The sequence below is a fragment of the Schistocerca nitens genome, chromosome 3, assembly GCF_023898315.1.
Source record: "Schistocerca nitens isolate TAMUIC-IGC-003100 chromosome 3, iqSchNite1.1, whole genome shotgun sequence".
NCBI lineage: Eukaryota > Metazoa > Arthropoda > Insecta > Orthoptera > Acrididae > Schistocerca > Schistocerca nitens.
In genome coordinates, this window is record NC_064616.1 from 132,435,597 (window position 1) to 132,460,311 (window position 24,715).

General features: G+C 43.2%; 1 protein-coding gene across 1 annotated transcript in view; it reads right to left on the reverse strand.

The window, feature by feature from the left end:
* LOC126249103 (Down syndrome cell adhesion molecule-like protein Dscam2) overlaps window positions 1-24,715 on the reverse strand; it is a 171,090-nt gene that overhangs the window by 79,236 nt on the left and 67,139 nt on the right. Inside the window, exon 3 of the mRNA XM_049950754.1 lies at window positions 18,346-18,630. Within this exon, the coding sequence (XP_049806711.1) occupies window positions 18,346-18,630 (285 nt within the window). The remainder of the gene's footprint in view (window positions 1-18,345; window positions 18,631-24,715) is intronic.

Here is a 24,715-nt window from a genome sequence, read left to right on the forward strand (position 1 = left end):
TAAGACATGTCAGCTGACATAACCAATATTCCATTTGTGTAATTCCTTAGGTCGACTTCCCTCACATTGAGATTTGTTTTGATGTGCGCAGACACACCACCATAGATGGTAGTTTCTTGGTACCATGAACTCACCACCCAAAGGTTATCACTCTGTTTTACTCATCCTCTTCTTTAGGCAAATAGTGCTGACATACCTATAATACATCTGGCTTCAAGTATTCTACAAATATTGATAACAGATCACATGTGTTTAACAAACACTGCACATTATCACTTGGAGTAACTGCAAGAAGATAATTTTAACATAAATTTGGTCAATCTCTTCTTGTAACTGTAGAATGCATTATGCTGCTGCACTGTACAGCCTTTGTCAGTCCTGGTGGTTCAGTGGTAAAGCATGTGCCTCGAAACTGAGAGGTTGTGGGATCAGATACCATTCAAACCATGGAAATTTTCAGTTTGCCTTTGATCTAGCTTTCACCTCTCAATGCTGTAAAGGAACATCAGGAATGATACATGGTTCAGATTCCACGTCAAACTGTAAGTCATCTTTTCCCAGTAGGATACTGGGTATATATTAGGAGTACACAAGTTGCCAAAGTGATGTCCAGTCAAAATACTAGCATCCAACCACTGAGATACATGAAATGGCCTCTGGAATAAAACAATTTCATAATACAGCATTCTTGGGCGATGCAGAACTATCATGACATGGTTATTTAGGCATTTTATATCTAACTTCTCAATTTTGGAGTTACTGATCTGGAAAAGTATTTCACAGAAAGTACTTACATTTTTAGTTGGTTACAGATTTTAACTTTCCTCAAATGGTACTTTTTTCCCACATAGCTTGTCTTTTTTTACCTGTTGTACATGTCCTGTTTTTAATACTGAAACTTCTTGCAGGTGGCATAACAGATGTCTGAGGGATGGACCTTTTGATGTTTTTATTGTGTTTGGGATTTTTATCTGCTTTTTTATAAGGCTATTTGTACTCTGCATGTGTGTTTAGGAAATACTCTTTGAAATAACTTGTGTATTAAGCCCAGTGCAATGAGGATTGACGTTGGTACTATGTCAACATGGGAACACAATAGGGATCATGTGCTGCAGAGGCCAATGTCCAACAATGTCAACTGAAGATATTAAGTCCATAAATGAGTCTGATCATATTATGACACTATATTTATAAAGGCCCATCTTGATCACATAAGTTGTACAACAGATCTTTATAAATAACATCCAAAGATGTGTACAGAACAGTGTTCTCCAAAACACTTGTGCGTGCACCAGATTGTGCTCTGTCAACAAATCTGCCACAGATTACTGCCTATCCTGGTTTACAGAGCTTCACTGTATAACTAGAAGAGGGCTGCTATTAATCAGTGGGACAGGTCTCAGCAGCATCTCAACCAGCCAAGCGTAGTGCAGTGCACATGGTGTATCACAATGGTATTGAAGTTACCCAGCAGCAAATACTGATTTCACAGATGTGCATGGATGTACACTTTCATACAAACTGTCTTTATTTTGATTATTGTTTTGTTTTTATCTCACAGTAGAGCTATTTTTTTAGGTTTCATAAACCTTATACTTTCATTCCATGTACAAATCAAGGTGAGGCTGCTTTCACACCTCTGTTATACAGATCGCTGTACAGTAAGTGCAATCTCATTAGAGGGGTATCTGTGCAGGGGCCAGACAAACATATGACAATTTTCAGTTTGCCTTTGATCTAGCTTTCATCTCCCAATGCTGTGAATGAACATCAGGAACAGGAGAAGCAGCCTATTCAGTAGTTGCAGGGGCACCAGTCTGTATGATTGACTGATCTGGACTTGTAAGGCTGAAAGTATGGAAGACTAGAGTGATCATAGTTCCTGAGAATCTGAAGTTGCACTGTATAGCTTAATTATGATGGCATTCCACTTGAGAAAATATTACAGAAGGAAAATAGTCTCCCAGTCACATTTCTGGATGTTGACTATGCAGGAAGATGTTGGATGTTGTCTTTAGGAAAAATGAAACTGGTATTCACCATGTCAGACACAGGAATGTAAGATTCCTCATCCAGTCTGGTAGGGTAGAGCATTTAAAAAGAGAAATGGATAGGGTGAGGTTAGATATAATGGGAATAGTAAAATAAGGTGGGAGGAAGAACAGGGCTTCTGATCATGTCAGTACAGTGTTATCAACACAAACGAGACAGGGATAATGAAGGGGTAGGCCTCATAATGAATAAGAAATGATGAAGAATTTTTGATGATTAGAGGCATCTGTTTTTCACAAAATATGCAATTGTGAAATATTTACAAAATTTTGCTCAAAATGCAAAACGATTTATCTTTCAGCAATATTTTGAAATAATCAATGAAATAGTGTGGAATCACATCATCTGAAGTTAATGCAGAAATTCAATTCTAGTTATGGCAATGAAATCTTTATATTGATGACTATTTTACACCACTTTGATACACTGTATATTGATATATCATATTGAGTATTCATTTCCTGCACTGAGAAGTAGGGCATTCTACCATGTCTGCTGCATTATTTGACATGGCTATGTATTGAGTGTTGGAAATTGTCATATTTTGTGATTTGTCTTTGTGCTGCCATTTATTAATTTGGTATAGAGGGTTTTTGCTTGAGGAAAACAACTTTCATCAGAAGGATTTTAGGTGTTTGACAAAGCTAGAAAGATATTTATGGGCAATTACTGCAATGTGGAAATTGAGTAGCAGAGAAAGGGCAAAGTCCTAAAACATATTAATAACAGTTCTTCCCATAAGAAGAACAAGGAGAAAGTGCTAACAATGACAGGTGTCAAAAAACAAGTTACTCTCATAGACGTCTGTGCAGTGACAAAATGAGCAAAAACCAATGAAGAAGAATTCATTATATCAACAACTCAAGCTTTCATGGAGGCTAATATTCCACTGGAAAAAGCTGATCATCCAAATCTGAGAGAATGGATGAACAAATATGTACCATGTGTGTGTAATATTACACACTTTTGGAGCAGAAGAAATATGAGTTTAACTTACACTAGTGCTGGTTTGATTGCAGGACTTTGGAGCAGCAATTTCCATAGTGGTCCTGAAAATATAAACATGTGGTTGTATGTAACAAAATGTAGTTGAGAGGGAAGATAATTCCTTCATGCTTCCTTAGAACCCACCTTTCCGCCCCAACAAACTATTCTTACTTGCTTAGCAGGAATGAGACTGAAACCTTGCGAATCAGCAAAATTTTATGTTTTCTCTCCTGCCAACTGTTATGTAGCAAGAACTTTAAAAGTAGAGTAATGTAAATAGTGTGACCTACTCATCCTACTCAAACTTTCATGTGTTAGGATTTTATGTTTAGAGCATTTACAGGATTTTATGTTTACAGTCATGGGATCATATATCGAAGTTGGCAATCCTCTATTTACACGATTGCAAATAAGCTGTGCTGACGTGTGATTGCTGTACAGTTTTTATGTCAGCAATCAGAAGCCCTACAGTCGACCAATACCCATATTATTTCATAGTATCACTTACTACATTTACATGGGAACTGGAATCGAATTGAATATGCTTCCCATACATACGCAGTACATTAATTGTTACACTACTAGCCACTAAAATTGCTACACCACAAAGATGATGTGCTACAGACGTGAAATTTAACCGACAGGAAGAAGATGCTGTGACATGCTAATGATTAGCTTTTCAGAGCATTCACACAAGGTTGGCGCCACTGGCGACACCTACAACATGCTGACATGAGGAAAGTTTCCAACTGATTTCTCATACAAAAACTGCAGTTGACCGGCATTGCCTGGTGAAACACTGTTGTGATGCCTCATGTAAGGAGGAGAAATGTGTACCATCATGTTTCCGACTTTGACAAAGGTCAGATTGTAACCTATCGTGAGTGTGGTTTGCCGTATCGCGACATTACTGCTCGCGTTGGTCGAGATCCAATAACTGTTAGCTTAATATGGAATCGGTAGGTTCAGGAGGGTAATATGGAATGCTGTGCTGGATCCCAACGGCCTCGTATCACTAGCAGTCAAGATGATAGGCATCTTATCCACATGGCTGTAATGGATCGTGCAGCCACGTCTCGATCCCTGATTCAACAGATGGGGACGATTGCAAGACAACAACCATCACTTTGACGACGTTTGCAGCAGCATGGACTATCAGCTCGGAGACCATGGCTGTGGTTACCCTTGATGCTGCATCACAGACAGTAGTGCCTGCGATGGTGTACTCAACAACAAACCTGGGTGCATGAATAGCAAAACGTCATTTTTTCGGATGAATATAGGTTCTGTTTACAGCATCATGATGGTCGCATCCATGTTTGGCGACATTGCGGTGAATGCACATTGGAAGTGTGTGTTCGTCATCGCCATACTGGCATATCAGCCGGTGTGATGGTATGGGGTGCCATTGGTTACACGTCTCGGTCACCTCTTGTTCGCATTGATGGCACTTTGAACAGTCGACGTTACATTTTAGATGTGTTACGAGTCGTGGATCTACCCTTCATTCGATCCCTGCGAAACCCTACATTTCAGCAGGATAATGCACGACCACATGTTGCAGGTCCTGTACGGGCCTTTCTGGATACAGAGAATGTTCGACTGCTGTCGTGGCCAGCTCATTTTCCAGATGTCTCACCAATTGAAAACATCTGGTCAATGGTGGTCGAGCAACTGGCTCGTCACAATACGCCAGTCACTACTCTTGATGAACTATGGTATCGTGTTGAAGCTGCATGGGCAGCTGTACCTGTACACGCCATCCAAGCTCTGTTTGACTCAATGCCCAGGTGTATCAAAGCCATTATTAAGGCCAGAGGTGGTTGTTCTGGGTACTGATTTCTCAGGATCTATGCACCCAAATTGTGTGAAAATGTAATCACATGTCAGCTCTAGTATAATATATCTGTCCAATGAATACCCGTTTATCATCTGCATTTCTTCTTGGTGTAGCAATTTTAATGGCCAGTAGTGTATTATGATATTAAGCAGGACAAAATATGAAGACTAGTGAGCTGAAACCATTAAACATAAATGCAATTGCCAGCACAATACATGAGGCACAAATGACAATCAGACAACTGCAGAAGCATTTTCAAATCAATTTCAGTACCCCATCGAGAAGTAATAACTGTGTGGTTCCGCTATTTTTCTCTTTCAGTGATATTTAGGCTTAGGTAATGCATGATGGATCCCTCACTCATTTCAAAGGTAAATAAATTAATAATGTAATTCCTCAAATTGTATTAAATAGTACTCTAATACCAGGTCTACTGATATTTTTAAGGTGCTGGCAACTTGCCCTCAGCTGGAAGACTGTGAGAAGGTACTGTATCTTGAATCATCAAAGAGGAGCAGAAAGAGTTAAAGAAGCTGTGAAAGATGAGAGAGTTTTAATTCTTTATGATGAAATGACTGACAGAAAAGGGGAGTGTATGTTCATGGTTCTGATAAAAGTGTGGGTTGGATTCAGGGTGGTTTTCTCCAGAGAATACACCAACATGTTTATGACTGTATTTTATTGCACATCATGGCAGAACAACACATATGGAACTCATCTTTAACATGGTGGGAAGCAAAGAAGTCAGAGATGAAATACAATGCAAAGATGGTTTGTTTATGTATCGATATTTCTGGTGATGAGTTTATCGGCACCCCCTCCCCCCCCCCCCTCCCAGTATGGAGTACTGTTGAGCTGTTGAGAGACTGGAGGAGGGGTAACTATGGCATCAGGCATCAGGTGGAGTTGCGCAAGGTAGACGAACGATAGTAATCTCGACGGAGTCCTCCGGTAGTGGTGTTGGAAGTCGTCGAGCTGCAAGGGTTGGCCAGTTGACGTGGAAATCGTGGAAGTGAGCCGGTCATCGTACAGGCTGAGTGTGTCGGGAGGAGATGGACCTGTATGGAGCAATCACGACGATGTCGGCCGAAGGTGTTGCGAATGCCCGGAGCGTTGCAAAGTCGATGTCAGGCAGCAGAGGGAAACACTTAATTAAGTGGCATGGTTGGTGGAGGTAGGCACATGAGGTGGCGGGAACAAAAGCGCTTGGTAACCAGAGTCATGCGTGTTCCTAACATCACTTGTTGTTACAGGCTTGAAAATATCAAGTGACTCCAGGGGAGCTGTCGAAGGAGAAACACCATGTTGCAATCCTGGTGGGTGTACATTGCCAGCAACACGGTGCATATTTGTCACAAAATTGGGTGTTAGGCGTGGAGCCGAAGTCATTGTTTGAACACTCTTGTGGTAAAACACACGAAAATAACCGACGCGTTCATCACGGGCACTGTCAGAAAGTGAAAACAAATAACTAAATAACTCGGGGTCACCACTGTGGTGGATTCAGGGTGGTTTTCTCCAGAGAATACACCAACATGTTGAGAACTATATTTTATTGCACATCATGGCAGAACAACACATACGGATCTCATCTTTAACATGGTGGGAAGCAAAGAAGTCAGAGATGAAATACAATGCAAAGATGGTTTGCTTATATATCAATATTTCTGGTGACGAGGTTATCGGTGCCACAAGTTCTTAGTTGTGGCAATGGTACAGTTCAGAAGTTTTTTGTTGAGGGACTGAAAGTTATTGCAAATATTGTGAGTGTAATTTAACTGTAGTTTCTATAACTTCAGATCCACCCCATTATATGGGAAACAGTATAAATGCAATTAGGGTTTTAGTTTCAGAAGTGTTAGTATACAAGCAGAGCCGGTCTCATAAATTAAATTTGATGGGCAGTGTGTGGGTTGTGGAACTCGGTGATTTGAACTTTTGTTGTATGCAGGTAAATCACATTTTCCTTAATGCCCAAAAGACAAAGCATGCATACATACATACAATTCTTAAATCAGAAATATGAAGGTGAACTCACAAAAGCTAATTCCTGTCATCACTAGGTAAAACTCGTGGTTTAAAAGTCTCGAGTACCTTGGAGAATGTCTCAGTGCAGTTGTTGAGTTCATAGAACTTAAAGATGAGAGTGTTGCCGTGAACTATTTTAAAGCCTTGACTTGTTGAGCATTGCTCAAAATGTTGCAATTTTCTGCTGACATTAGACAGCTCCTGGATACTATCAGTTCATGTTCTACAATCAAAACTTAGTGACTTTTCAAAGAGCTTCAAATTACTAGAGGGTGCATTATTATTATTATTATTATTATTATTATTATTATTATTATTATTATTATTTTCTAAGACAACCTCAGATAAACTTCAAAAATTGCTGAAGCAAATGCAAGTACATTTAACATCACTGTTCCATTCTCTGTGTACAGCAAGCAATGATAAAACTGAACCACTTGATGGGATGTTTCACATGAATGATTGTAGTTTCTTCCAGAAGTAAATTTTTTGGTCCAAGAAATATAATGAAAGATGATTTACACAGTGTTGAAATCTCTCAGGTAATGAAGAAAATTCCCATTCTACAAGAACTTTGAACATTAGAATATCTTGAACCATACACAGTGTTTAGGGATTTAGTTGCTAGTTCTTGTAGAGAAGGTAAAGTTGTTGATATGACTTCCATTCTTGCCCTGAAATTAGAGTATGGGGCATTTTGTGGGAGCTGCAGTGAAGGCTTTGTGGATCACAGTCAGTAATGTTGATAGTGAGAAGTCATTTTCAACAAACTGTAGTAAAATATCTGACAGGAGAACAGCTCTTGCTCCCAGTACTATGGAAGTCATGTGATTCCTATACTTCTCAGATTGAATTGCAGATTATTTATATAGACTAGGCCCTACTTATTTAAGTGGTAGGACAACTATTTTCCAGTCATTCATGCTTGGATGTATGTTTTCATCAGCTATATAATGTTACATTTTTTGAATTTACATAAAAATAAAAGATGTTTCACTGAAAATATACTACCAATGACTTTTTTAGGTTTTATTGCTGAAAAGTGGAAATAAAATTTTGCAAAACTATTGATAAATGATATATAAACAGAAAAAAATGTACGAAAATAGCTATTAAAAATAACAAAATTAGGCAAAAATTTTCCCCACAAATATGTGCCTCTAATGATGATATAAACAATATTATTCTTGTGTTTAAGGAAAACAACAATTTAATTGTGATGAGGGACTGAAATTCGATAAGGAAATCGAAGAGAAGGAAAAACAGTAGGAGAATATGGATTGGGTTGGTTGGTTGGTTTAAAACAAGGGGGGGGGGGGGGGGGGGAGGGGACCAAACTACGAAGTCATTGGTCCCTCGTTCCTAATAAAACAATGCCACAAGTGTGAGAATAAACCAGATGAGACATATAACACAAAACGGAAAGAAAGGAAAAACCACAAGAACGAAGGAAAGGCAATGAACACTAAAAGGAACAAAAGGGGACAAGAAAACAACAGATGCTAGAAACAGAAAAGAGTAAAACAAGAAAGCAGGTTGCAGTGGCTGGCAGACCCAAGAATAAAAAGAAAAAGCCAGTCACTCTGGAACACATTAAAACCTCCATCGTAAAAGCACTAGGGTGGAGGACACAGAGGGACAAAGGACATGTGCTAAAACTTAGATCAAACGATAAAACCCACCCTCACAAATAAAACGTAAAACTAAATCAGCCATTGAGGCATTATCAGATAAAATGAGTGGCAACGAGTCTGGTAACCCAAGATTTTGTCGCTGGGCAGTCAAAGTGGGACAGTGCACTAGAATATGGGCCACTGTCAACCGAGAACTGCACCGACACTGAGGCAGATCTTCATGGCACAAGAGATAACCATGAGTCACCCAAGTGTGGCCAATGCAGAGCCAGCAGAGGACAACTGATTCCCTGTGAGGGGCCTGCATGGAAGACTTCCACACATTCGTAGTCTCCTTAGTGACACGCAGTTTGTTGTGCAAACTGTTAAGCCATTCCATCTCCCAAAGCCGAAAAATCCTGCAGCAAAACGCAGAGCACAGGTCAGGTTCAGAGATGCCCATCTCCAGAAACAGTTTCCGCGTAGCCTGTTTGGCCAGCCTGTTGGCAAGTTCGTTGCCTGGAATGCCAACTTGTCCTGGGGTCCACATAAACACCGCTGAACGACGGACAGGTCCAGGGCATAGATGAACTCCTGGATGGGCGCCACCAAAGGATGGCAAGGGTAGCACTGGTTGATAGCTTGTACACTGCTCAAGGCGTCAGTACACAGAAGAAACGATTCCTCGGTGCATGAACTGATATACTGAAGTGCACGAAATACAGCCACCAGCTCTGCAGTGAATACACTGCAGCCATCAGGCAAGGAATGCTGTTCAATATGGTCTCTGTGGACAAAGGCGAAGCCAACATTACCATCAGCCATCATGTAAACCACTTCAGAGCCCTGGAACACTTCAAGAATCGAGAGGAAGTGACAGGGGAGAGCCGCAGGGTTAACAGAGTCCTTAGGGCCATGCAAAAGGTCCAGGCAAAGCTTCGACCTACAGCTACACCACGGAGGTGTACGTGAATGGACTTCATGGAGAGGTGGTGAAGGGAAGGACTCCAATTCACACAGAAGCGGTCGCACGTGAACAGAAATCATTAGCCCTGACCTGGGCTGCCTATGCAGGAGCTGAATCACAGTGGTTGGGAAAAGAATAAAGTAATTGGGATGTTGAAGAGAGATATGATTGTGTGCTATGTAGATGGCGAGCAGTTGTGCACGTCTGATCATTAATGGAGGGACTCCAGCCTCCACCAGTATGCTTGTCACCCCGACTCATCTCAAAAGCTCCTGTCACTAGTCGAACTCCGCAATGGTGCAATGGGTCGAGCAACCGCAATGCTGAGGGTGCCGCCGAACCATAACTCACACTCTCATAGTCAATTTGGGATTGAACAAGGGCTCTGTAGAGCTGCAGCTGCGTGTAGTGATCTGCACACCAGTTGGTGTTACTCAGGCAGTGGAGGGCACTGAGGTGCTGCCAACACCTCCGTTTAAGCTGACGAAGATGAGGAACCCAAGTCAAATGAGCGTCAAAAACCAGACCTAAGAACTGATATGTCTCCACTGCAGTGAGTGGATCGTCACAAAGGTAAAGTGCTGGTTCCAGATGAACAGTACGACGCCGACAGAAATGCATGACACACGTCTTCATGGCGGAAAACTGAAAGCCATGGGCTAGAGCCCATGACTGTGCCTTGTGGGCGACGCTCAGCAACACTAGTACTAGAGCAGCAGTACAAAATGCAGAAGTCATCTGCATACAGAGAGGGTGAGACGGACGGCCCTACAGCTGCTGCTAGACCGTTAATTGCCACTAAAAGTAGTGATACACTCAATACAGGGCCCTGTGGGACCCCATTCTCCTGGATATGGAGGGAAGTATGGGAGGCACCAACTTGGACATGGAAAGTATGGAGCGACAGGAAGTTTTGGATAAAAATCGAGAGCAGGCCCCGGAGACCTCACTCATACAATGTGGCAAGGATATGATGTTGCCAAGTCGTGTTGTATGCTTTACGTAAGTAAAAAAAGACGGCAATCAGATGTTGCCGTCTGGAGAAGGTTGTTCGGATGGCAGACTCGATGGACACAAGATTATCAGTGGTAGAGCGACCCTGGCGGAAGCCACCCTGAGATGGAACCGACAAGCCACGTGACTCCAGGACCCAACCCAACTGCCGACACACCATACATTACAGCAGCTTACAAACAACATTGGTGAGGCTCATGGGCCAATAGCTATCCACATTAAGCGGATTTTTACCAGGTCTGAGGACCAGAATGATGGTGCTCTCCTGCCATTGCAATGGAAAGACGCCATCGCACCAGATCCGGCTGAAGATCACGAGGATATGTCACTTGTAGTCAGATGAGAGATGTTTAATCATCTGGCTGTGGATCCGATCAGGCCCAGGAGCTGTGTCGGGGCAATGTGCAAGGGCACTGCGGTGCTCCCACTCTGTAAATGGGGCATTATAGGATTCACTGTGGCGTGTAGTGAATGAGAGGACTTTCCCTTCCAGCCGCCGTTTCAGAGTGCGAAAGGCTGGGGGGTAATTCTACAATACAGAGGCTCGAGCAAAGCGCTCAGCAAAAGGCTCAGCAATCGCGTTTGTGTCGGTAGATAACACGCCATTTATGGTAACACAGGCAACAGCTGTTGGGGGCTGGTACCCGAAAAGACGTTTGATCTTTGCCCAGACTTGGGAAGGTGACGTATGGAACCCAATGGTCGAGACGTATTTCTCCCAACACTCTTACTTCCGTCGTTTGATAAGGTGGCGAACGTGGGCACGGAGCCATTTGAATGCTATGCGGTGCTCCAGGCAAGGGTGCCACTTATGCCGCTGTAGAGCTCGCCGACGGTCCTTAATTGCTTCGGCAACTTGTGGCGACCTCCAAGGGACTGCCTTACACCAGGAGGCACCCTAAAGATTGCGGTTTCTGCCGCAGAAACAAAAGTTGTAGTCACCTGCTCAACTACACTCCTGGAAATTGAAATAAGAACACCGTGAATTCATTGTCCCAGGAAGGGGAAACTTTATTGACACATTCCTGGGGTCAGATACATCACATGATCACACTGACAGAACCACAGGCACATAGACACAGGCCACAGAGCATGCACAATGTCGGCACTAGTACAGTGTATATCCACCTTTCGCAGCAATGCAGGCTGCTATTCTCCCATGGAGACGATCGTAGAGATGCTGGATGTAGTCCTGTGGAACGGCTTGCCATGCCATTTCCACCTGGCGCCTCAGTTGGACCAGCGTTCGTGCTGGACGTGCAGACCGCGTGAGACGACGCTTCATCCAGTCCCAAACATGCTCAATGGGGGACAGATCCGGAGATCTTGCTGGCCACGGTAGTTGACTTACACCTTCTAGAGCACGTTGGGTGGCACGGGATACATGCGGACGTGCATTGTCCTGTTGGAACAGCAAGTTCCCTTGCCGGTCTAGGAATGGTAGAACGATGGGTTCGATGACGGTTTGGATGTACCGTGCACTATTCAGTGTCCCCTCGACGATCACCAGTGGTGTACGGCCAGTGTAGGAGATAGCTCCCCACACCATGATGCCAGGTGTTTGCCCTGTGTGCCTCGGTCGTATGCAGTCCTGATTGTGGCGCTCACCTGCACGGCGCCAAACACGCATACGACCATCATTGGCACCAAGGCAGAAGCGACTCTCATCGCTGAAGACGACACGTCTCCATTCGTCCCTCCATTCACGCCTGTCGCGACACCACTGGAGGCGGGCTGCACGATGTTGGGGCGTGAGCGGAAGACAGCCTAACGGTGTGCGGGACCGTAGCCCAGCTTCATGGAGACGGTTGCGAATGGTCCTCGCCGATACCCCAGGAGCAACAGTGTCCCTAATTTGCTGGGAAGTGGCGGTGCGGTCCCCTACGGCACTGCGTAGGATCCTACGGTCTTGGCGTGCATCCGTGCGTCGCTGCGGTCCGGTCCCAGGTCGACGGGCACGTGCACCTTCCGCCGACCACTGGCGACAACATCGATGTACTGTGGAGACCTCACGCCCCACGTGTTGAGCAATTCGGCGGTACGTCCACCCGGCCTCCCGCATGCCCACTATACGCCCTCGCTCAAAGTCCGTCAACTGCACATACGGTTCACGTCCACGCTGTCGCGGCATGCTACCAGTGTTAAAGACTGCGATGGAGCTCCGTATGCCACGGCAAACTGGCTGACACTGACGGCGGCGGTGCACAAATGCTGCGCAGCTAGCGCCATTCGACGGCCAACACCGCGGTTCCTGGTGTGTCCGCTGTGCCGTGCGTGTGATCATTGCTTGTACAGCCCTCTCGCAGTGTCCGGAGCAAGTATGGTGGGTCTGACACACCGGTGTCAATGTGTTCTTTTTTCCATTTCCCGGAGTGTATAACATCGATGTTACCATGTGGGGAGAGATTCAACGGTGACAGCAGAGGTGAAAGTTTCCCAGCTTGCCTTCTTCAAAGCCCATCTGTGCAGGCGTCCATGGGCCTGATGCCAGGGCAGTGACAGGAAGATGGGGAAGTGGTCACTACCACACAGATCGTCATGTGTTCTCCAGTGGATAGATGGGAGATGTCCTGGGCTGCAAATTGATAAATCAATGGCTGAGTAACTACCATGAGCCACACTGAAACATGTGGCGGCCCCGGTATTTAGGAGGCAGAGGTTGAACTGAGACAGTAAAGTTTTGACGTCTCTGCCTCGGCCAGTAAGCACAGTGCCACCCCACAAGGGCTTATGGGCGTTAAAATCTCCCAAAAGTAGGAAAAGTTTAGGGAGTTGATCAATCAGTGCAGTTAATACATTCAGGGGTACTGCACCATCTGGAGGAAGATATACGCTGCACACAGTTATTTCCTGTGTCGTCCTTATTCTGACAGCTACAGCTTCAAGAGGGGTTTGAAGGGACACAGTGTTACTACAGACTGAGTTGAGGACATAAACGCAAACTCCACCTGACACTTGATTAACGTCGCTATTGTTCTTGTAATATCCCCTATATCTATGGAGGGCATGGGTCTGCATAGCCGGGAACCAGGTTTCCTGAAGGGCAATGCAGATAGCAGGTGTAAAGCTTAAGAGTTGCCGTAGTTCAGTCAGATGGTGGAAAAAACCGCCGCAATTCCACTGGAGGATAACGTCATCGTGAGACTGGGAAGGCATGGAACATTCAATGAGGCAGTTTACGCCTCAGAGTTACCTGCTGCCTCTGACTTATTGCCTGAGCAGTTTATATCCATTGTGTCTGAGGTTCTGGTGAGATCTAGGTCCTCAGTAGACGCCAGAATCTCCACCTCATCCTCAGACGCAGAGCATGTAGGTAGCGGTGTGAGTGCCACTGCAATTTCCTTGATCTTAAAGGTCTTCTTTTTGGATTTCTCTTGCTGCTCTTTGGGTTTCCCCAGCTGGGAGGACTTCAATGGCTCAGTCTTCAGGACTGAGCACTGAGAATTAGCGTGAAGTCGTACGACCAGCTGCTTTTGAGCTCTTCAGCCACTGGCGGGTGTCAACTTTCGCACTAGCAGAAACTTGGGAAGGGAGTGACCCAAGGGACCCCTTCCTAGCGAGAGAAGCAAAAGAAGATTTACTCTTCTCCGGCTTAGAAGTGGGGACGGATGTCCCCAATGGTTGGTGGGGAGGGGGGGGGGGGCCAGGGGTCGAGGGGAGGGGGGGTGTTGCTCCCAAAGTAGGTGGTGCAGGAGCAACAGGGAGAGAAATGTCCCCAGCATCAAGGGGGCAGGTGTAGTCTTCCAGCTTTGAGAGGTGACTGGGGTTGGTGGAGCTGATGGTGCCAGAACTGTTGTAGTGGCATAAGACGATGTCATATGTACAAGATGTAAGCGTTCAAATTTTCTCTTAGCCTCATTAGAGTGGCAATCATTAACACAAAGGCATTTTTCGTTGCAATGGGATCTTCTCATGAAATTTCAATCACTAGTTTTCTCCTATGATTTCAAAAACATTCTGTTGCCACCCACCTACATAGGGAGAAATGATCATCACAATAAAATATGAGAAATCAGGGCTCACACAGAAAAATTTAAGTGCTCATTTTTCCTGCGTGCCGTTTGAGAGAGGAACGGTAGAGAGACAGCTTGAAAGTGGTTCATTGAACCCTCTGCCAGGCACTTTAATGTGAATAGCAGAGTAATCACGTAGATGTAGATGTAGATAAGTCAGTCCAGGGTCCTGTACTCCATGATTTTCCTTTCTTTCTGGAGAATCCTGCAGCCTGGTGAGCAAGGCAAATGGTGCTCTCTGCAGTTGACACATGATGGGAGGCAGGGCACATGGAGTATTGGGATGTGATGGGCATCCACAATATCGACATGTGACGCTGGAAGTACAGTGTGAAGACATATGGCTGAACTTCCAGCACTTAAAGCACCACATTGGGGGAGGGATATAGGGCTTTACATCACAGCGGTAGACTATCACCTTGAACTTCTCAGGCAATGTATCACCCTTGAAGGGCAAGGTGAAGGCACCAGTGGCAACCTGATTATCCCTCAGACCCCAGTGGACATGTCGAACAAAATGTACACCTCACCGCTCTAAATTGGCATCCAGCTCATCGTCAGACTGCAAAAGAAGGTTCCTGTGAAATATGATACCCTGGACCATATTTAACCTCTTATGGGGTGTGATGGTTACAGAAACGTCCTCCAGCTTGTCACAACGGAGTAACATCTGTGAGTGGGCAGATGATGCTGTTTTGATGAAGACTGACCCAGATCTCATTTTGGACAATCCCTCCACCTCCCCAAACTTGTCCTCTAAACACTCAACAAAAAACTGAGGCTTCATCGTCATGAAAGATTCCCCATCAGCTCTTAAACATACAAGGTACCGGGGCGAACAGGATCCACTGCCATCCTTATCCTGACATTCCTCCCATGGTGTGGCCAGGGCGAGGAACGATTTGGAGTCATACTTCTGTGCGTTGAATTGAGCTCGTGAACGCTTAGAGACTGCTGGTGTTTCGCCACAAGCAAGAGATGATGGACTACGCTTCATTGCATGTCATCTGCCCTGATGCCACCCACTCCAACCAGGGGCCCTCCCCATGGGCGCCACCCAGCTGCAGCAAAGACCACCTGGCAGGATGGCCATTGCCAGGAGTCCTGATGCCTGAGGGTGTGGGCATCTACCCCTTGTTCCCAGTAAAAAAATTACACAAGGGAAAGAAAGGAGACATACAGCACAATAACAGGAGAATGGAAGAACCAGAAGAATGACAGAAGGATAACCAACACTAGTATGGACAAAACTGGAAAAGAAAACCACAGAGAGTAGCAAGAAACAGGTAGAAGGGATAAAAACAAGAGAGCAGATGACTGTGGCTGACCAACCATGAGAATAAGAAGGAAAAGCCAGCCACTGTGCAACACATAAAAATATCCAGCCTAAAAGCATTAGAGTGGAGAACACAAAGGGAAAAAGGACACGCGCGAAAACTTATATAGACTGATAAAACCTACCATCATGCATAAAATGTAAAAGTAAATTATCCAATGAGGCATTGTCAGCTAAATTAATGGCAATGAGTCCGGTAACTGAAGAATCCATTGCAGGGCAGCCAAAAAGAGGACAGCTCACCACGATATGGGCCACTGTCACCCAGGTGCCACACTGACACTGAGGTGGGTCATCACGGCGCAGGAGGTAGCCGTGTGTCACTCAAACATGGCCAATGCAGAGCTGACAGAGAACCACAGAGTCCCTGCGAGAGGCCCACATGGAGGTCTTCCACATATTCGTAGTCTCCTTAATGGCACACAGTTTGTTGTGCATATTGAGGTTATGCCATTCCGTCTCTCAAAGCCGCAAAACCTTGTGGTGTAGTACTGAATACAGGTCAGTTGCAGAGAAGTCACTCTCCATAAGCAGTTTCCATGTAGCCTGTTTGGTCAGTCTGTCAGCAAGTTCGTTGCCTGGGATTCTGATGTGACCTGGGGTCAAGACAAACACCACTGAACAACTGGACCATTCCAGGGCATAGATGGACTCCTGGATGGTCACTACCAAAGGATGAGGAGGCTAGCACTGGTCAATAGCTTTTAGGCTGCTCAAGGGGTCAATACACAGAAGAAACGACTCCCCAGGGCATGAATGGGTGTGCTCGAGAGTACGTGATATAGCCACCAGCTCAGCAGTGAAAACACTGCAGCCATTGGACAAGGAATGCTGTTCAATATGTCCTCCATGGACATTCGCAAAGCCGACATGATCATCAGCCAATGAGCTGTCAGTGTAAACCACTTCATGGCCTCAGTAAATGTCAAGAATCGAGAGGAAGTTGCAATGGAGAGCCGCACGGTTAACTGAATCCTTAGGGCCATGTGAATGGTCCAGGTGATGCCGCGACTTAGGTGCACACCATGGAGGTGTACGAGAATGGACCTCAAGTATAGGTGGTAAAGGGAAAAGACTCCAGTTTGGAAAGAAAGGATTGGACACAAACTGCAATTGGAAACCCTGACCTGGGCCGCTGATGCGGCAGATGAACCGCTGTGGGTGGGAAAAGGAGATGGTAATACGGATGCACAGGAGAACTACGAACTGGCCAGCAGTTGAGAACGCCCAACCTGCACTAGAGGTATTACGGCCTGCACCACAACACTGGTCACAGGACTTGTCCTAAAAGCTCCTTCCGCTAGGCGAACACCACAGTGGTGTACTGGGTTGAGTAAATGCAACGCTGAGGGTGCCACTGAACCATAAACCAGACTCCCATAGTCAAGGCGGAATTGAACAAGGGTTCTGTAGAGCTGCAGCAGCATAGAGGGATCTGCACCCCAGTTTGGTGTTTCTCAGGCAGCGGAGAGCATTGAGGTACTGCCAGCACTTCCACTTAAGCTGACAAAGGGGAGGAAGCCAAGTCAATTGGGCATCAAAAACCAATCCTAAGAATCGATATGTCTCCACTACAGTGAATGGATCGTCATTATGGTAAAGTTCTGGTTCCGGATGAACGGTACAATGCCGACAGAAGTGGGTAACACATGACTTTGCGGCCAAAAACTGGAAACCATGGGCTAGAGCCTATGACTGCACTCAGAAACACCAGTACAAAATGCAGAAGTCATCCGCATACAGAGAAGGTAAGACAGGCGGTCCTACAGCTGCAGCTAGACCATTAATGGCCACTAAAAATAGAGATACACTCAATACAGAGCCCTGCAGGACCCCATTCTCCTGGATATGGAGGGAGCTATGGGGGGCACCAACTTAGAAATGGAAAGTACGAAGTGACAGGAAATTTTGGATAAAAATCAGGAGTGGGCCTCTGAGACCCCACTCATATAATGTGGCAAGGATATGATGTTAGCAGGTCATGTCATACGCTTTTCGTAAATCAACAAAAACGGCAACCTGGTGTTGGCATCTGGGAAAGGTTATTCAGATGGCAGACTTGAGGGACACAAGATTATCAGTGGTAGAGCGACCCTGGTAGAAGCCGCCCTGACATGGAGCCAGTAGGCCACGTGACTCCATGACCCAACCCAATTGCCGACACACTACACATTACAGCAGCTTACAAAGAATGCTGTTGAGGCTGACAAGGCAATAGTTATCCAAATCAAGCAGGTTTTTACCAGGTTTGAGCACCAGAATGATGGTGCTTTTCTGCCATTGTGATGGAAAGACGCCATTGCACCAGATCCGGTTGATGTAAATATAGGGTTGCTGTAACATGCAGTAGTAAGAACTTAACACCACAGGTATTATACTGAATGCACATACAGAGTGGTAGTTCTTTGTACTAAATAAGAAACAGCATCAAGTATCATTAGATTATATGAAATACTGGTGAACACTTCCTTAAACTGCTGGAAGTAAAAACATACCATTTACAATTATTTCCACAGAGTAGTTCCTGGATGCAGCAGCATTTGAAGCGTGGCAGGTATAATTTCCATTGTGTTTAACAGCCAGACTGCTGAAACTCAGTGTACTCGAGTACTCATCTAGGATTTTCTCAGCAATGTCTTGATCCTCTGGTATGGGACTTCCATCTTTTAGCCACTGAATCCGTATCGGGAAGTCCCCTTTACTTACTACACAGACAAGACGCATCCGCATGCCCAGTTGCAAGTCACGTTTGATTACAATTGGATCAATCTCTGGTGCCTCTGGAAGCACAAGTATTAGTGTTTATTTTGTTACTAGTGGTATAAGACTCAATCTACAAAGAGTTGATAATCAAAAATATTTACTTATCTATAGTGGCTCTTTTATGAAATGCAGTTTTTCTTAACAAGGAGGCAATAAGGATTTGCTACACCTATAAACAACCACAGTATCATTTTTCACAATTAATGTGTGGTTTACTGTGTACATTAGTCATAAGTAAAACACAGCTTCTGTAATGAGCTAAAATTCACACACATGAAGACACATTATTAAAAATGTACTGTGGACACATATAGGCCTACAGCGTGTTTCCATAAGAGCATGCAAAAATTTAACAGGACATAGAGAACACTCCACTGAGCAATTTGAGGTAGGGAACATGAGGTCAGAGAATTCAGCTTAAGGAGATAATAGGAATAAAATCACATTACTGTTTACTTTTTTATTTACATTAGTTAACTGCAAATACTATCACTGACATAATGAACATATCATTTATACTGTTTCTTACAAAATTTGCTGAAACAGACGGTCATCAATCTCAATGCAAGCATGGCATCAGAAAACAAGATTCTGACATGCCCTGACAAATATCCTGGTGTGTTTTGAACCACATCATAGGCAGCTACAATTCTAGCAACTAATTCTGTCTTCATATAAATTGGGGTCTCATACACAAGTGCCTTTAGATATCTCCACAGGAAATAATCATGGGGATTCGGGTCAGGTGAACTCACAGGCCATGGAATAGGACGTCCCTTCCAAACCAGCAACCAGGAAATGCCGTACCAGTACTGCTCCATCATATTGTACTGTACATCTCTGAATAGCACTGAGTAATGAGTAGTTCTGTCATTGACTCATAGCACATTCTGTCATGGGACAGTGTAAATACAATACTTTAGGAATGTTAGTTTTAAATAAGCTGGAAGACAGTAATTGTAGACAAAGTGTTAGACAAGTTTACTTCCATATCTGCTTAAGCTGGCTTCTCCAAACCTAGGTTCCCGACCGCAAATTGTTCAGTGGAGCATTCTCTATGTCCTCTTACATATTTACACACTCTTATGGGAACACCCTGTATACAATATTAGCATCTGGGGCAGTGTCTTTGTGAGCATATACAATAATAATTAGACTTTGAAATGATAAAATCAATTAGTTTCAATGGAAAAAATCCTTATGTCAATCATGCAGAGAGAAAATCAGGTCTCAAGAAATCAGCTGTCCCAAAGTGAAACGATAATCATTTAAGATGTGAATACCTGACTCAGATGGATAAGGACCAAATAACTGCAGGTAGCATTTTCTACAACAAGCCCCCACACGATATAAATAGCAATGAAATGCTTTCAGCTTTTGAAACCAAGTTAAAATATTGGCCAATTTTGACTTGCCTATAAAGTAAGACAATAGTTCCACTCACACCAAAGTAGCACATAAGAGTGATAAACTCATAATTAAATAGTACCATCAAAGAAGCATTTTTTCTTTATACATATATACTACATGTTTACTTCATATATGTAAACACTGCACTGGTACCTAGATACTTTACAAGTGATCTGTTACTACTACCTCCACCATTATCAAACATGCACCTATTTCATGTACTGTCTTTACTATTTGCTTTTAAATGAGTTATGAGTAATGCCACACAACACAGAACTAAATGCAAGTAGAGTTAAATACATGATAATATCCAGCTGACTTTTAGTCAGCTAAATGTCCAAGAGGAATGAGACATACAGAAAACAAATATTTGTCAAATTACTACTGGTATTTCTAATCCGGAACTGAATCTAGAAACAAGATTACATTTTTTCCTTAAGTATATACATTACTTTCCAAATACACAGCGAAAGTTCTGTTGCTCATGATGAACCTGTAATCTTTTTATTACAGGCATTCTCTTAAGCTGACACTTAGAAAGGTGGGTGAGGGTAGTTGCATGATGTCAGAAAGAATTAACAAAAATGGTTCAAATGGCTCTGAGCACTATGCAACTTAACTTCTGAGGTCATCAGTCACCTAGAACTTAGAACTAATTAAACCTAACTAACCTAAGGACATCACACACAACCATGCCCGAGGCAGGATTCGAACCTGCGACCGTAGCGGTCGCTCGGCTCCAGACTGTAGCGCCTAGAACCACACGGCCACTCCGGCCGGCTTAAAGAATTAACAGTTTTTCTGGTTGCTGCACACTTTAGCTAGTAGACAAGACTGTGTTTAGCATTCCTATGTCTACAAAAGCAGAAGTGACATGAGGAGTCAATAATTGCTAAGACATTTGCAGTAACCATGTTTGAAACCACACTGTTGACACTCTATATGCATGAAACAATATGTTGCCAGTTGGTTTGATTGATTTGATTTGATTTGATTTATTTCGTGTTCCATAGGTCGAACTGTGTTGGATACATAAGGACGTGGAACGAGTCAGTTTTTTACAAATACAATCTGATAATCTTATAGCATATACAGAAATTTGAGTACATAATTATATAAAAATTTATACAGTAAATTCTTTGGGCAGCAATACAGAAAAAGAAAATACATATTTTCTTAGAATCATTAAAACACTACAGAAAACAGATACGGAGCACACACAGATACAGAGCTTAGGTTAAATAAAATTCTTAGTGGCATTATGTCAACTTGTATTATATAATATTAAAATATTACAATTTATTTAGTTAAAAATTCATCTAGACTGTAAAAAGCTTTTTCTAGCAGAAATATTTTTAGTGCTTTCTTAAACTCACTCTTGTTATGAATCTTTGTCTTTATTTCGGGAGGAGGAGCATTGAAGAGTTTTGCTCCAGTGTAGTGGACACTGCCAAGCTCAAATTTCTGAGTTCACTGTGTATGTCATTCTTCCTTCGTGTGTTATGCTCATGATAATTACTGTTTGGTTGAAATATATCTATATTTTTACAAACAAAACACATGAGAGAAAAAAATATATTGGCATGTAGTTGTGTGTATTTTAAGATTACGAAAACTATTTCTACAAGAGTCTCTTGGGCGCAATCCACATACGTATAATTCTTAAAGCTTGCTTTTGTGCAATGAACACTTTCCTTGCTAATGGCTGGTTGCCCCAAAAAATAATTCCGTTGGCTACGTACAGCAGTAAGGGCCACTGTTATGCACAGGCTATCTAGGTTAGGTTACAGCCTACAGTATCCCAGAGGGGCTCACACAACAAAAAGTCAAACTGCAAAAATATCTCTGTTTTAATACTGTGGTGCTGGCCCTTTCATAATCCTAAAAGACACAGACATAATATGGGCTTATTCAGCAGAATTTTTGAGTGGATGTACCATATTAATCAAGTCGACATTTACCTCTCAAATGTCACACTACTTAGTGTCAAATTCCCCATGGCATACAGACCAAGGCATGGCCCTTCAGTTTGCAAAGCCACTGTGGTTTTTAACAGAATAGTTAATGGTATTTTGGCAGTTTGACATGGGCTCAATATCACAGGAAACCAATTTCTCCTATACCTCATTTCTTTCAAGCCAGAACTTATAAAATGTCAAAGAATATTTTCCTAACATAGTGGTTGCTCTAAGAATGTACCTGTTACTTGTGATGACAAACAACACCAGGAGAAGGTCATTTTAAAAAATGAAGTATATCAAAAAATGGCTTGAAGCTTCCATGTTCGAAGACACACTCAATGTTTTCATTTCACTCAGTACTGTAAATGATATTTTAGGACAATGAATGTATGAAGATGATGTAAGCTGCTTCATTACTATGAAGTGTTGGTGCCAACCATTTAGACAATATGTTTATTAAAAACTTTCATTTTCAGACTGATTACTTGGGAACAAACTTTTTTTTAACTGAGCATAGGCCAAATATGCTATGTTTGTACATTATTTTTAACTTGAATTTGTGTAACAAATTTGTGTGTTTACAGTTTCAATATGTTACTTTTTGAAATTGAAATACTGAATTATGGAAACTCAGGAATGCCTATTATGAAAGCAACTGTTCTTTTCAGTACCCAAACATGTCTTAGCACCTTCGTGCCACCATCATCACGTACATTTGTTCAAAGCCAAATGATAATTATTAAAATATTGAATTTAAGATCAACATGAACCTCCCCCACTTTATTTCATTGCAATTTTAATAAAAGCTTTTGAGTACTGGGACCTTAATGGTTTTAATTCTTTTCAGTTCCTTTAGTCTTGTCAGTTCATTAAATCTCAAGTTATATAGTAAAATTTTATACAATTAAGTATGGTAATAAACCTTAAATGCTGCATTATACACACAAATTAGAAAATTGCTATAAAATGATATTCTCTGGGTCAGGTTCAGCCTAGAGGTGCACGTATCCTAAATGTAGCAATGATAGCAGTATCAGCCAATGTAAATTGCTACCTGAGCAAACCTCGTTGGTCACCACCTTGTAGAATATCAACCTAAGATCACAAATACAGTAAAGTAATTGTTTGTTCAGGAAAGTTGATGTGTTAGATGGAAATGTACACTAGTGGCCATTAAAATTGCTACACCACGAAGATGACGTGCTACAGACGCGAAACTTAACCAACAGGAAAAAGATGCTGTGATATGCAAATGACTAGCTTTTCAGAGCATACACACAATGTTGGCACTGGTGGCGACACCTACAACGTGCTGACATGAAGAAAGTTTCCACCTGATTTCACATACACAAACGGCAGTTGATCGGCATTGCTTGGTGAAACGTTGTAGTGATGCCTTGTGTAAGAAGGGGAAATGCGTACCATCATGTTTCCGACTTTGATAAAGGTTGGATTGTAGCCTATCGCGATTGTGGTTTATCATATCGTGACATTGCTGCTCGCGTTGGTCGAGATCCAATGACTGTTAGCAGAATATGGAATCGGTGGGTCCAGGAGGGTAATACGCAACGCCGTGCTGGATCCCAACGGCCTCGTATCACTAGCAGTCAAGATGACAGGCATCTTATCTACATGGCAGTAACGGAGAGTGCAGCCATGTCTCGATCCCTGAGTCAACAGGTGGAGACGTTTGCAAGACAACAACCATCTGCATGAACAGTTCGACAATGTTTGCAGCAATATGGACTATCAGCTTGGAGACTGTGGCTGTGGTTTCCCTTGACACTGCATCACAGACAGGAGCGCCTGCAATGGTATACTCAATGACGAAACTGGGTGCACGAATGGCAATACATCATTTTTTCGGATGAATCCAGGTTCTGTTGTACAGTATCATGATGGTCGCATCTGTGTTTGGTGACATCGCGGTGAACGCACATTGGAAGTGTGTACTCGTCATTGCCATACTGGCGTATCACCCAGCATGATGGTATGGGGTGCCACTGGTTACACGTCTCGGTCACCTCTTGTTCACATTGACTGCACTTTGAACAGTGGATATTACGTCTCAGATGTGTTACGACCCGTGGCTCTACCCTTCATTCGATCCCTGCGAAACCCTACATTTCTGCAGGATAATGCACGACCACATGTTGCAGGTCCTGTACAGGCCTTTCTGGATACAGGTAATGTTCAACTGCTGTCGTGGCCAGAACATTCTCCAGATCTCTCACCAATTGTAAACATCTGGTCAATGGTGGCCGAGAAACTGGCTCGTCACAATACGCCAGTCACTACTCCTGATGAACTGTGGTATTGTGTTGAAGCTGCATGGGCAGCTGTACCTGTACACGCCATCCAAGCTCTGTTTGACTCAATGCCCGGGCATATCAAGGCCATTTTTACGCCCGGAGATGGTTGTTCTGGGTACTGATTTCTCAGGATCTATGCACCCAAATTGTGTGAAAATGTAATCACATGTCAGTTCTAGTATAATATATTTGTCCAATGAATACCTGTTCATCATCTGCATTTCTTCTTGATGTAGCAATTTTAATGGCCAGTAGTGTAGTATGTTTAATGTAACTATTTAATTCAGCATTCAATACTCAGTTTACTCACCATTGACCACTTACAGCAGAATAGGTCTGAACATTAAATAAACAATTAACAATAACTTTACAGTAAAGTTTTTACAATTTAATTCCACTTCTTTTAGGAATATTCTTAT